The sequence below is a fragment of the Mauremys mutica genome, chromosome 4, assembly GCF_020497125.1.
Source record: "Mauremys mutica isolate MM-2020 ecotype Southern chromosome 4, ASM2049712v1, whole genome shotgun sequence".
Classification (NCBI taxonomy): Eukaryota; Metazoa; Chordata; order Testudines; family Geoemydidae; genus Mauremys; species Mauremys mutica.
The window spans coordinates 21,817,503-21,829,977 of NC_059075.1; the positions used below are offsets into that span (position 1 = coordinate 21,817,503).

Here is a 12,475-nt window from a genome sequence, read left to right on the forward strand (position 1 = left end):
CCCAAAACTGCTCTAAATAGCCTTCCGTTAGAGCAGTGGTTCTCAAGCTTTTGTACTGGTGATCCCTTTCACATAACAAGCCTCTGAGTGTGACCCCTCCTTATAAATTAAACACAATTTTAAATATATTTAACAGGGTGGATTTGATTTAAATCAAATCGATTTAAATCACGATTTAAATCACTAGTCAGGAAGAGTCAATTTAATCATGGTTTTCTACATAAAAGCACATTTTTGTTGGTTGTTATAACCTTATTACATATTCTTCACAAGTCAGATGTAGGTTTCGTTTTTAGAAGGTACACAATATATATTTTTAAACAGTGATTTATTTTGAAAACTTTTCAGATTAGTTTTACAGCTGTATCAGAAAATGAATAATTGTTTGGTTATTTCATTTACCAAAGGTAATTGAAGCAGATATGTATAAAGTCATTGGGAGGTGAACTATCTCCAATTCAACAGGTTATTCATTAATATTTGGAAGATTTTCTTGCCATGCTGTATTAGGTGGAGAACATCACCAGACAGACATTTAAATTATTTTATTTAACTAAAACAACAATGTTAAGTATTCTGGATTTTTTGTCTTCAACAGCAAACATATAATATTAACAAGCATATGTCCCTCACTTCTCACATTTACCTCCAGACTTTTCTCCTGGTCTAGATCTATTCCGCCCCCAACAATCTCCTATTCACTGAATTTTTTAAAAGCTTTGCACTTTTAGAGAGTGGTAAGGGATTGACTGTGTACCCAAATTTGCAGAGGGAACAATAGAGTTGAGGGCTGTTATTTCTCATCTCTCTATATTTATTTAAAAACATTTTTGCTGTTAACAAGCATGTTATCATCTCTGGAGACAAATCCAGTTTGAGAACTGCAATAACTAAGCATCTCTGATGGCATCTTCTAGGCTGAGCACTGAGTCCCATTGGGTAGATAGAAAGATTAACCTTAATAATCTATACAGAAGCCTGTGGAAACCCCATAAAATTAGGTCTCTAGTCTAATCCATGAACTACTGGAAACTCATTTACAAAAAAAAAACTTTTCTTAAAACATTACATGAATCAATTGTCTTATATTATAGAATTAAAATTTATAATCCTTATTCCATGATGAGATATCTTTGAGCAATAATGTTATCTTTAGATAAAATGCTTTTTGAGGAAAAAACTTATAAAAAAAATCCGATCAAATAAAAAAAAAACCCAATTGATTTTTTTTTTAAATCATGATTTTTATGCATTCTGGTTTCCAACACCATTATAAAATGTTGGTGACAAAGTGGGGTTTGGGGTGGAGGTTGACAGCTCACGACCCTCCCCATGTAATAACCTCGCAACTCCCTGAGTGGTCCCAACCCCCAGTTGACAAACCACTAATATTTTTCAGGCTCAACATAGGGTTCTCCATCTAGGGAAGTGATTGAGCCCCACTGGCTTCTGAGGAATGCTGAAAGTGTTTTAGCTTAAAAAAAAAAAGTGAATTTGAACTACAGTTGTGCATCATGACTGAAAACAGCCATGAGCTCCTTACGCAGCCCTTAGCACCCTAAACAAAAGATGTAGCAAAGGCCACTTGTCAAAGGTGTTTGGAAACAGCATGGTCTAACAGCTTTATTAGCGTTCCATTCTTTTTTCTTTAAAAGTTCAAAAATCGTAATGAAGGGCCCAAGCCAGTGTGCTCTTGATTCACACTAAAGGCAATGAGAGTAGAGGGCCCAAAGAGAAAGCAGAGGAGTGGAGGGAATTCCTCATTTCAGTTCACATCTTGAGGAAAATGTGGATAAATATTTGAACTATGAATCCAGACTTTTCCAATCCTGACTTGACTGTTACCAAGATGAGAAACTGCTTCATTTCCATCTTAATCTTTCACTGTTTATAGGATCTCCATGAGGTTGAGTCTACAGTCCATGCTTTTTCAAATTGCAGTGACTAATTATTCCCAACAAGGAAGGAAGCCAGGCAGTCGCTTATGCAACAATATATAGTTGGGCTAATAATATAAGCAGAATTGCTATATAGTTACACATTATTCATTCGCCTATGTTTTTGCAGACTAAATATACAGTATTTAAGAGAACAATGTTAAGTGCATATACAGACTTTTTGGTGCCCAATATTTAAATCCAGATTTAAAAAAAAAAAAAAAAGAAATCTGTAAATCAGTATAGAGTGAAGTCCAAATGGGCTCAGATATCAGCCTGTCTGTCGTATAGACACAGAACTGTATAATAATTGGCATAATCTAGATACCTATACAAGAGCATAACTGCACAGATGCCACAGGTGGCAGGTGGCTAGATTCTAAATTAGAAAGCTATACTATGGAAGTAACTGAGAGGGTCTCTTATGAGAATATAATCTGTGAAACCTCTCCATAGTGAGGAGGAGCTTGGGGTAGAGGCACTTCTACTAGAGACACCAACTCACTTCCTTGCACTGTTCATTTCCAACACTGCTGCCACCCCACTAAAAAAATGACAAGAGAATACCAGTAGTGTCCTGCGTGGAAGCTCCTAATGCACCATGACGAGATGTGATGAAATACAAAAATGAGATGAGTATACACCAGATCTTCCTCTGAACAGGGGATCTTTGTGATTAGATGTTATCAGTCCACTGCAGCCTCCCACTCCCCCCCCCCCCGCCCTCAATCAATGTAAGACAAACTCCATTTACTAATACTTCCTTTTGCAGAGTTCAAAGAGTTTAGCTGCTATGCAGCACTGAATGTTTGAAGATGCTTGGCAGAGTGGGTTAGACACGCTAGCTTGGTCTCAAGATCTTAGACCAGAAATGAAGTGAATTTGGTGGTCTCAATGTACCTACCATACTAAAAAAAAAGTTTATCACATCCCTATTAGTCACATTTCAACACAACTGGCATTATGTGCTCAAGATAATAGCAGAGGCTATATTGGAAAGGAAAGTTAAAAACAAAACAAAGAAAAGGGCTATTTTCAAAAATTAAAATAGAGTCTAAATTGCCCTGCAAGGAGGTTTTTCCTGTTCATTATTTGAGAAAGTTTTAGTTCAAAAGTCAATTTTCCAACACATATATTTAGAGCATAGACTTTCTCAGTTTGCCATTTGTTTTAGTTAATTTATATATAGAGGCTCAGAACCTCAAAATGTACGAGAGCAATGGGTAAAGATTTCACGAGATCAGTCAAAATCCAGTTCTGCTTGCACAACTGGAGGTTCCTTGCTCCAGGTTCACTGAAGTAACCAGTCACTCTAATTATGTTACACTACAGGCCACTCAGCACTTAGGATTTGTCTTATTTTATAATTGTAAAGCACCATGAAAACCTATGCCGCAGGATCACAAATAAGGAACATTACTAAAAATTAAATTAAACAAGTTTCCAGAGAACCAGCTGCCCCAGCTGTACTTGCCTAGCATCTGTTCAGAAACCAATATGGATATTCAGAAGCTACACTGCACAGCTGAAGTGTTTTACAAACCACATCCAGTTATAATACTCTGAAGGTACGTGACAGCACAAGAACCCCCGTAAAGTACATTGTACAGTTCCCCTTGATCAGAGGTAAGATTTCTGAGCTAATAATAATAACTAATCACACAGAGCTCTAAGCCAAGTCACAAAACTAAACTAGGCTGAAAACAAAAGTTTTAAGAGCAACTCCTTAAGTGGCAGAGACCAGCTACAACAAAGGATCCACTTTTCATGACTATCAAGTCAGTCCCACCATTAATACACTCATCAAAAAATGAAGCAGTGACAAGTTTATTATGCAAATATTGCATGAGCCAGGCAGAGAAAGAAGCCACAGGCTCTGGCCACACTGAATTTGTATGTTTACTACAGCATTCAGGTTTTAGAATGACGTTCATGCTATTTAACAGCAGATAATCTCCGAGACCATCCCTTGGCTCGGCATCCCAGCTCCAGGCATACCCAGTGAGCACCTCCTGCTCTGTAAGAGAGTAACCAGACTGACTGAAGAAAAAAGACACAGACCCAAGCAATCTTAAAAATGGTCTCTAAGGGCTAAGAGGCCCAGGGTACCAAAGTAACACTGCATTCTTGTGGGGCTGTAAGAGGTGCCATTACTGATACTAGAGATACCTGAACTTGGAGACTGTCCGTCCTTCTCCCTTCCACAATGGGGCTTAAAAAGCACTTTCTTTGGCTAAATCATGAGTACCTGCAGTCATCTCTAGCCTTATACAGAACCAGCCAATGCATTCCCATTCCACTCCTGCAGTACAACCGCTATAAAGGATGACATAGACATGACATCAAGGTTTATCCGTGTGCTGGTACGGAGCCCCGCACAGAAGCCCGGGGGGAGGGGAGGGAGGAGGCTTAAGTCTCTCCCTGTTCTGGAGTTGCTATTAGTTCAGCCTTGAGAGCTACCCTAGCTTGTACCCACCCAAGACTCCCAAGGGCCTTGAGGCAACCAGGAAATAAATACCTAGGACAAAGGAACCCCTCAGCCACAGCCTCTGCCCCGTCCCCAATGCACTCCTTTTTAAGGCTCCTGTTGAGCCTTGAGGGACAAGGTGGCAGAGAAAGATGGGTCCTGGAAGAGCGCAAAGGGCTGAACAGTGCCGCGCTGCCCCTCCGTCACAGACAATCTGAACAAAGGCCATCACCTAAATTTTCCACAAAAAAATTATTTTTGTCAGAAGTTTCAATATAGAAGTGCTCTGTCTGAAAGCCAAGCTACTTCAATTTGGAAGTGCTGCTGCAGTAGCTGATGGGAGCTGTAGTTTGGGTGACAAACTCCCATTCTCCTCTATAGGCCAGGCTCCCTGGTCAGACTTCATCTCCCATGAAGCAAGTTGATTTCACTGGGCGGGGGGGGGGGGCGTTTTCTCATGACCTCTAGTAACGAGACTGTTGGAGAGGCCTCTTGGCATTGCACAGTGAAGTGAAAGGCAGCATCTCTGGGCTACTCACTTCACCGGGCAATGCCAAGAGCTTTCCAGCAAGTGAAGCCATACCAAGAGAAACAAGGTGAACCATCTAGTTCATTATACTTTTCACTCTTCCCACAACTTCCAAGAGTTACTGGGACCGAATGTATTAGGGGCAGTATGAGCTGGGTCTCCCTGAGGCAAGATTGTACTGACCAAGTCTCTCAAAGCTTTAAAGAAATCGAATCAGCTGCCAGCAAACTAGCGGGGACTTGGCCATCGAGGAGGGACAGGAAACATTTGGATGTTTATATGGCAGTTCTTAGTACGTGACCAAAGTGGGGTGCAGTCCCAGACCTCCAGTATTTCAAATGGCACCTCCTCACAGTAAGCAGTTTCTCCCACCTTCTGTGTCCCTGGATCCAGATGCTTCTAGGGTGCTATTGTAATTCCTCCCTTAACAGGAATACTTCCTCAAGTCAAGAGTGCTCAGATTTTTGTAGTATAGCAGGAAAGAGACTCGTGAAGGCCAGCTTTGCTGTAAGCAATCCACAGATGGTTTCTTCCTCTCTGCCTCCCCCGGCATCTCCATCATAGATCTGATTGAATTAGGGCACCCTCTGGATTAACCAGCCATTTGTCAGGAGTTCACTTCGACTGGAAAGAAAACAGGAGGATTCTCTCTGAAGATGACTGGACATAACAGAAGTCTGGAGATATAAGAACTGGCTCATACTTGTAGTACTGTAACTGAGATTAAAGGTACTTAGTTGCACTTCAGCCATGAGATGGAGAATTGCACAGGATAAATTGTTTCTATCTTCTCTGTATTTATAGATTCGGAACAAGTTGTTCTCGTCAAGAAATTATATAATGCTTTTCGAAGTCACTGAAACCTCAATCTTATTTAAAAGTTATTAGCTATGCAAAAAGAGTTAAAATAAGTAACTAGGTTCTTTTTTATATTTACAATATTTCAGCGCATACAAGATGAACAAGCAGAAAGCGATCAGGATGAGGTAACATGCACGTTTTTTGTTAGTACTCCCCTCCTCCTCCCCCCACATAAAATAAAATAGATTTCTATTCATCTTTGGGACACAAAACATTCCCTTTCACTAAGTTTTCCCATTAAACACATAAGTACACACAGCTTTTTGTTCTCTTTTTTAAATCCTCAGTTTCTCAAATGGAGAACTCACAATATATGCTGGCCTACTGATAACAAGTATTGTTTGCTAGAGCTTTCAGCTAGCTGACAGTCAAATGTTTGACTCACAATTCTTTATATTTACTACAGAGGGCAATGGAGGGGGAGGGACAGCTTTTCTCAAAGTATTCATTAACTCAAGGCCAAACAGCAAAACGTATCAATATTTATAACACTTATGAACAATTAAAAACTTGCTTTTATTGTCTTAAATAGAAAAATTAGTCCTGTGTCCAGCTACCAAGACCTGGTTTAACAAAGCAACATGTAGTTGCAATACCTTACATTGGGCCAATGGGTGGGTAGGATGAGACTAATTTAAGGAAAGATTCTACAAAACTTTGTCCATGTGACCTAGTCCTTAGAGTCCTGCATGGCTATAAAATTTGTATCCATATCCAATCCACAAAAATGGACCGTGGATGTGGATATCCAGATTTGCAGGGATGTCCTACTGCCCGTAGCCAATCCACTGAAGTCAAGGAGCTACAAAGTAAGGACTATTGCTCCACATGCATAATAAGTATTTGCAGGTTCATGTCCTTGGCTTTCAAGAATCACACAGATCATCATCAGGCCCCTGACACATTCAATTTTAGCCATTATAATTTTAAAGAAAATTTAAGATCACCCAGAAGGCCACTTTAATTCAGAAGGAAATCTAGTTATTTTTTGGCCCCAAAAAGGAATCTAAATATATCTTCTAGTTTCAGTATTTTTCCTAGCACTACTAAAAACCTCTATCCCATTAGAGGAGATTAGACTAGATGACCCTTCTGGTCCCTTCTAACCCTACGACTAGCCAAAAGGTATGGGGTTCTCTATGCACTTTTTAGTAGTTTTGTTTTTATTCTGTTTAATAGTTTATCATTGTAAATCCAGAGAGTAATTAAGGAGACCTTATTCTTGATTTCAAGTTGTACAGTATTCACTGCCTCTTTGGTCTGATCTAACTCTAAGGTAATTACGAAATCTGAATCAACATCTTGTTAATGTCTTGCTTGACTTCACTTTATTTTGCAGAATGTAGTTCTGAAAAGCCTTCCTAGTTTAATATTCTTTACTATAACTGCCTCACACATGTGCATTATATTTTTATATATACACACAAGAAACAGACTGAACAAACATGACTGCTACTTCTGCTTCTTATACTAATTTTGATTGTAAGCGTTCAGGGCAGGGACTGTCTGTTACTCTATATGGTGCCTACCACAATAGGGCCCCATTCTTGGTTGGTCTTTAGGCACTAGCATAATAAACATGATTAATAATAAATATATCAAAGGCATACTTAACTTTAATGCTGAACTGTAGCTAAAAGCATTTACAGTCCCTATACTAAGAGCATGGCCATGATGCACAAAAAAAAAAAAAAAAATCTGGTCTACACTGAGTTTCAGCCTCCAGTACAGCTGCAACAGTGCAGATCCCTAGCGTACACACAGTTTTATACTGGTGCAGTTTACCCAGGGGTAAGGAGACACTGTTTATACTAGGAGTTTGTACCAATGCACCAGCTAGAGTCCCAGAATAGGCCAGGGCAAAGAAACAACAGGTTTTACAATCCTTTGTTCCCTACTAGAAATAGGATGTTTAATAAACTGAACCTACAGTCATTGTGCTTTATTATAACACTATGATGTTTGAATTTAGTAGTCATAGGAATTTCTAGGCTAAACAATTGTTTAGGGTTAAGAGATATAGGCTCTAGATAGCTAAAAATCAACACTATTTGTTGAAAGGTCAAGTTTGACTGGCATTATAGTCCAGAAGTACAGTTACTTAGGAATGCATACTATTATTTTTTTTAAATAAAATAAATCAAATAAAAAACTGAATAGGGAAGTTCAGAGAGGAGAAAACATCCATTTTTGTGAACAATGTTTAATTGCAAAACTATCGCGGTAGTTTGATAAAATTTAGCATTAGTTTTTCAATCTACTTAAGTAGAACATAGATGTGAGTATACACTAAACTCTTAATTATGTCTAAAAATTAGTTGCACAAAAAGGGCCCAATCCAAAGCCCACTGAAGTCAATGAAAGTCTGCTTATTGACTTGATATCAGGCCATTATGGACTAAGTACTGCATTGTTTACTCAGGCTGAACTTCCACTGAAGTTGTGTAAGTTAAATTTATTTTTCCAGCTATGTCATACACTTCCCACCCCACTGGGAAGAAAGATGAGTCAGTAATGAATGCAATAACTTTTGCATAAGTAAATCTATACAGCATTATCTGAAAACTAGAATAAAATAAATGCAATCCTAAATGTATTCAGTTCAGTCATAGCAGTAAAGAAAAAAAAAGTTGCTCTAGTAGAGAAATGAGGTAAGCTAGAGAATTGATTTGCAAGGTTCAATGAAAAGTGTAAAGTATTGTTGCAACACTTGGCTAGAAGCCAGTAGGATCCATGTAGTTTATAGCAATGTTGTGCTTGACCTACAGAATGAAAAAGAGGGTCAATTGCTACCTAATAAGCCCTTCCCCCAGCGGTCAACCAAAAAAAATGGAGTTCCCATGTGCAGAGAGACCTTGTATCCTATTCTGTCAACCAGAAGAACCAAGGAGAAATGTCTACCCAGGAAGAAGACAGACGAGACAGGCAATACAAATAAACTCTGTAAATAGCTATATGAAATGCTGTAACTAAAAAGATGTTCAACCTGAGTATTCACAAAAAAATGCACAATTTGCAGAGACTGCAACAATGTAAAAATAGAGAAAAACCAACCTATTCCATTAAATAAAAAGGCACCCAAAACATCTTTATCCTCTGCATTGAGAAGCTCAAGAATATATATTTCTGAATTTAGATTGATCTAATAAGTCAATTAACAGCAGGAGTTACTCTCTGGTTTGTTCTGAGAAATGAACCATTGTTATTTGCAAGTCATGTGTTTTGTTCTTTTAAGCTGAGAGGTACAGAGGATTCAATTAAGTTTGAGATATGCAAGAGGCAACTCCAAGTGTTAAGACCTCCAGACAGGAGGAGGGTTTTCACCAGCTTTAACCTACAGTTACAAAAGAACAATTAAAAAACACGTTTAAAAACTAAGGAAGTCGATAGTCTACCTTTACACACACAGCTGTAGACACATCTATACTAAAATGTTTGAATCGCATGCCTTCCAGTACAACTACAATTCCTTTGTTTGCTCACAATTTGCTTCCATACCACTTTAAATTAGCTTACAAAGAACTGCAGCAGAATAAATGGAATGTGGAACATTTTGGCAACCAACTGGTTTTTTAAGAATTTTTTTTTTTAAAAACAGCCACATTAGTTTGACTAAAAGAGCCCTATTCGAATATATTTCAAAAAGAGGAACAGGCATTTGTGACTTCATCTTTTTTATTTCTACCCTTATGGTCGAACCCACAAACACACAAGTCGTGTGGAGGGGGAGCGGAAATCTAACTGCCATGTACGGTCTCTCCTAGCCAAATCAGCTTCCCTGCTTTTCTCCGTTTGCAAAGCGCCCTCTGGAAAGCATCTAGACTTCTTTTATTAACCGTTGGGGTTGGGGGGGGGGGGAAGAGATCGTTGTTCTTCTCTGGCCCTGAATGTCTCGTTTTGGGGGAGGGGAGGGGGGGTGTGTATTTTTAAAAAGTCCTGGGGGTAGGGGAATAGAAAACCCACTAAAGGATTCGATTTCATATTAGTGCCAGGGAATTTGATGAAAGTCCTTTTAATTAGTGCCATGCTACTCTCTTAAAGACCCAGATCCCAACCCGATCATTGTGAATATGAAACTAACCACACCTGAAGAAAGAGGGGGGGGGAGAAAAGGGGGGGGGGAGAAAGTAGCGCGGCTAATCCCTCTTGCTTCCGTGCCACAGAGTAAGATATTCATATTTCCCTGGGGGAGGGCGGGGGCGAGGAGGGACGTAAATAGATCTATAGCTATAGTTTTGGTTCTATTTCATGGAAAAGGAACGATCTCCCTCCCCCCCTCCCCGTCTGGAGGCACGTTTCCCCTACACGTTCCCCCCTTGTTGCTGTTCTTTCCTTGGACAGCAGGGTGAACACACACACAAAAGTTGTTGATTTCCCCCTCCCTTTTTCATTACTAGAAATCTAATGCCACAAAGTGACCTCTCCCCCATCCCCTCAATAAAACAGTCTTATGTCCAGCGGATCAATCCAGCCACTAGCCCCCAACTCCCAAACGCAGGATGTCAGATCTCCAGGCAGAGCCCCACACAAACACACCCCGCCGTTGGAGGCTCCTAACCCACTCACACACAATGGTGCTGAATCCTTAGGAGACACTAGAGACAAAATAACTCACCCGGATCAAAATCAGGAACCACGGCTTGGTACTGGGCTCCAACTCTCATGCCTCCTCCTGCTGAGATGTCAAAGAGAGAGTCCGGGTTAGAAGGAACGTGCTTCATTGATTCGCGTGAGAGAGGGAGATGAACAGAGAAAATCCCGGGGCGAGTTTGAGGCTCCCACTTCAGGGGACTTACCATGCTCTTCATCACTAGAGGAGCCGGAGCTGCCTTCCTCCCAGGAGTTGCTGCTGCTGTTTCCATTGGGTGCTGCCGCTGCTGCCAAACTTTTATTATTCCCATTATTATTCGCACTGGCGGCAGCAGTGGCATTATTATTCCTGCCTCTTCTCTTCCCTGAGACCTCTGGGCCCTTCTCTATCATGGCTGGCATTTGGGGGTGAAGCTGGCAGAGAGATCAGAGTTAACTTGGGGGGGGGTGGAGACCAGGGGCTGCTGGAGCCTGGGAGCAGCAGCGGCTGGCAAAGCCCCCGGCTGGGGCGGGGGGGGGGGGGGGAGAGAGGCTGAGGCGCTATCAGTGCGCGGCCGCTTTAAATCCCCTGCACGGCGAGGGCTAGAACTTTGATGAGGCTCATCCCAGCGCTGCACTTCCCTGCACTGGGACGCTCCTCAACCTGCGCTGCTGCCTGCACGGCCCTACCTCCCGCGGCCTCCCATTGGAGGCCCCCACATTTTGGGAGGCCAGGTGCCTTTGCCATTGGCCGCCCCGCCCCGTCCATCAAGCCGGCCCGGCGCTTCCGTTTGTCAGGTTAGGTGGAGGCGTATCGCCCGCTGTACGTGGTTGGGTTTTGCAATCTCTACGCCCAGTGATACAGCCCCTTCCCAGGCTACATTGTATCGGGGAGGGAAGGGGGAGTTTCACGCCTTGGCCCCAGAGGCGCTGCCGAGGCGCGGGGAGCTTGGGGGAGGGGCTCGGGGAGGGGGAGGGGATCGGGCGGAGGGGCCCCAGCGAGGGGGCTCCGAACCGCCCGCTTTGAACTCATCGGCAGCGGGCTGGGAACTATTTTCCTCCCCGTGGCGGAAGGTTACGCGGCGCCCGCCGCTCAGTTTGAATGGAATCCCCATACAAAGAGAGAAAGTCGCGGCTACAAAGTGTCCGCGGGCTGGGGCCGGCCGCCGCCGCGGGGCCGCGGGGAGCAGGCGGGGGCGGCCGGCCCGTGCTTTGGCCGGGCCGTGGCTCCCCTCCAGCGCCAAGAGGAGTTTGGCCGGGCGGGGAGGAAAAGTCCTTGTAATTGCTGGAGTTGGACAAATTGCCCCCCTGGCTGGCGCCGCGCGGGGAGGGAGATCAGGGCCTTAGCCGAGGGGCAAAGCAGCAGCCGCCACCCCACCCAGCTGAGCAGCAGGCCCCTGGCAAGGGGACAATGGGCAACAGACGGAGTTTAATGAAACACAATAAAAGCTGGAGGGAGATTGATGCTGGCCCACCGGGGCGCTGAAGGCAGCAGGGTGCCAGGCAGGTGTAGGGCTCTGCCCTTGCGTAACCGATAGCAGGATCAGGTCCTTGAGGGCCAATCCTGCAGACTCTTGCCCCCATGACAAGCTTTGTTCACAAGAGCTGTCCCAGACAACTGCTCATGTGCATGTTTGCAGGGTCAGGTTCTTAGTCCCAGATCCTCCAAGGCACCAAATACCTTTAAGGACGTGAGCCTTACATCTTATAGAAATAAGGTCCTTGCCATGCGGAGTTTGCAGTTTAAGTGTCTGACCTTGTAGAGCTTTCTCTTGTGACATCAACGGGCTCGCTCCCATGAAAACCGCTCTTCTAAGGATTCCCAGGTTGGGCCCTGACCAGAGCAGATGCAAGGATATTTTGTGCCCTCGGCAGAACTTCCACGTTGCGCCCTCCCTCCGCTGTCCAGCCCCCACCTTCCTACGGCCAAGTTCCCCCCAGGGGGCCCAGATGTTCACAAAGTTCAGGGGGCACCGGGGAGGGGGGGAAGGAGGCTGCAAAGAGGGGGTCATATGGGGGCTCTTCCAGGGGGTGAAGGTGGCAGAGAGGTGGGTGCACAGGATTGTTGCAGAGGGTGGAGGTGGCCAAGAGGTGGAGGGAGTGGAGGCGTAG

General features: G+C 43.1%; 1 protein-coding gene across 6 annotated transcripts in view; it reads right to left on the bottom strand.

The window, feature by feature from the left end:
• The window catches only part of RCOR1 (REST corepressor 1), a 135,875-nt gene extending 123,760 nt beyond the window's left edge, over positions 1-12,115 (bottom strand). For 5 of the 6 annotated variants that reach the window (XM_045016650.1, XM_045016649.1, XR_006579344.1 and 2 more), the window contains exons 1-3: positions 12,045-12,115; positions 10,591-10,798; positions 10,410-10,469 (exon numbers count right to left, since the gene is read on the bottom strand). In XM_045016650.1, the coding sequence (XP_044872585.1) occupies positions 10,410-10,469; positions 10,591-10,786 (256 nt within the window). In that variant the 5' untranslated portion in view covers positions 10,787-10,798; positions 12,045-12,115. Of the gene's footprint in view, positions 1-10,409; positions 10,470-10,590; positions 10,855-12,044 lie in introns of those variants that run through there. The other variant, XR_006579341.1, reaches the window with a different exon arrangement.
• Positions 12,116-12,475: the final 360 nt, after the last annotated feature.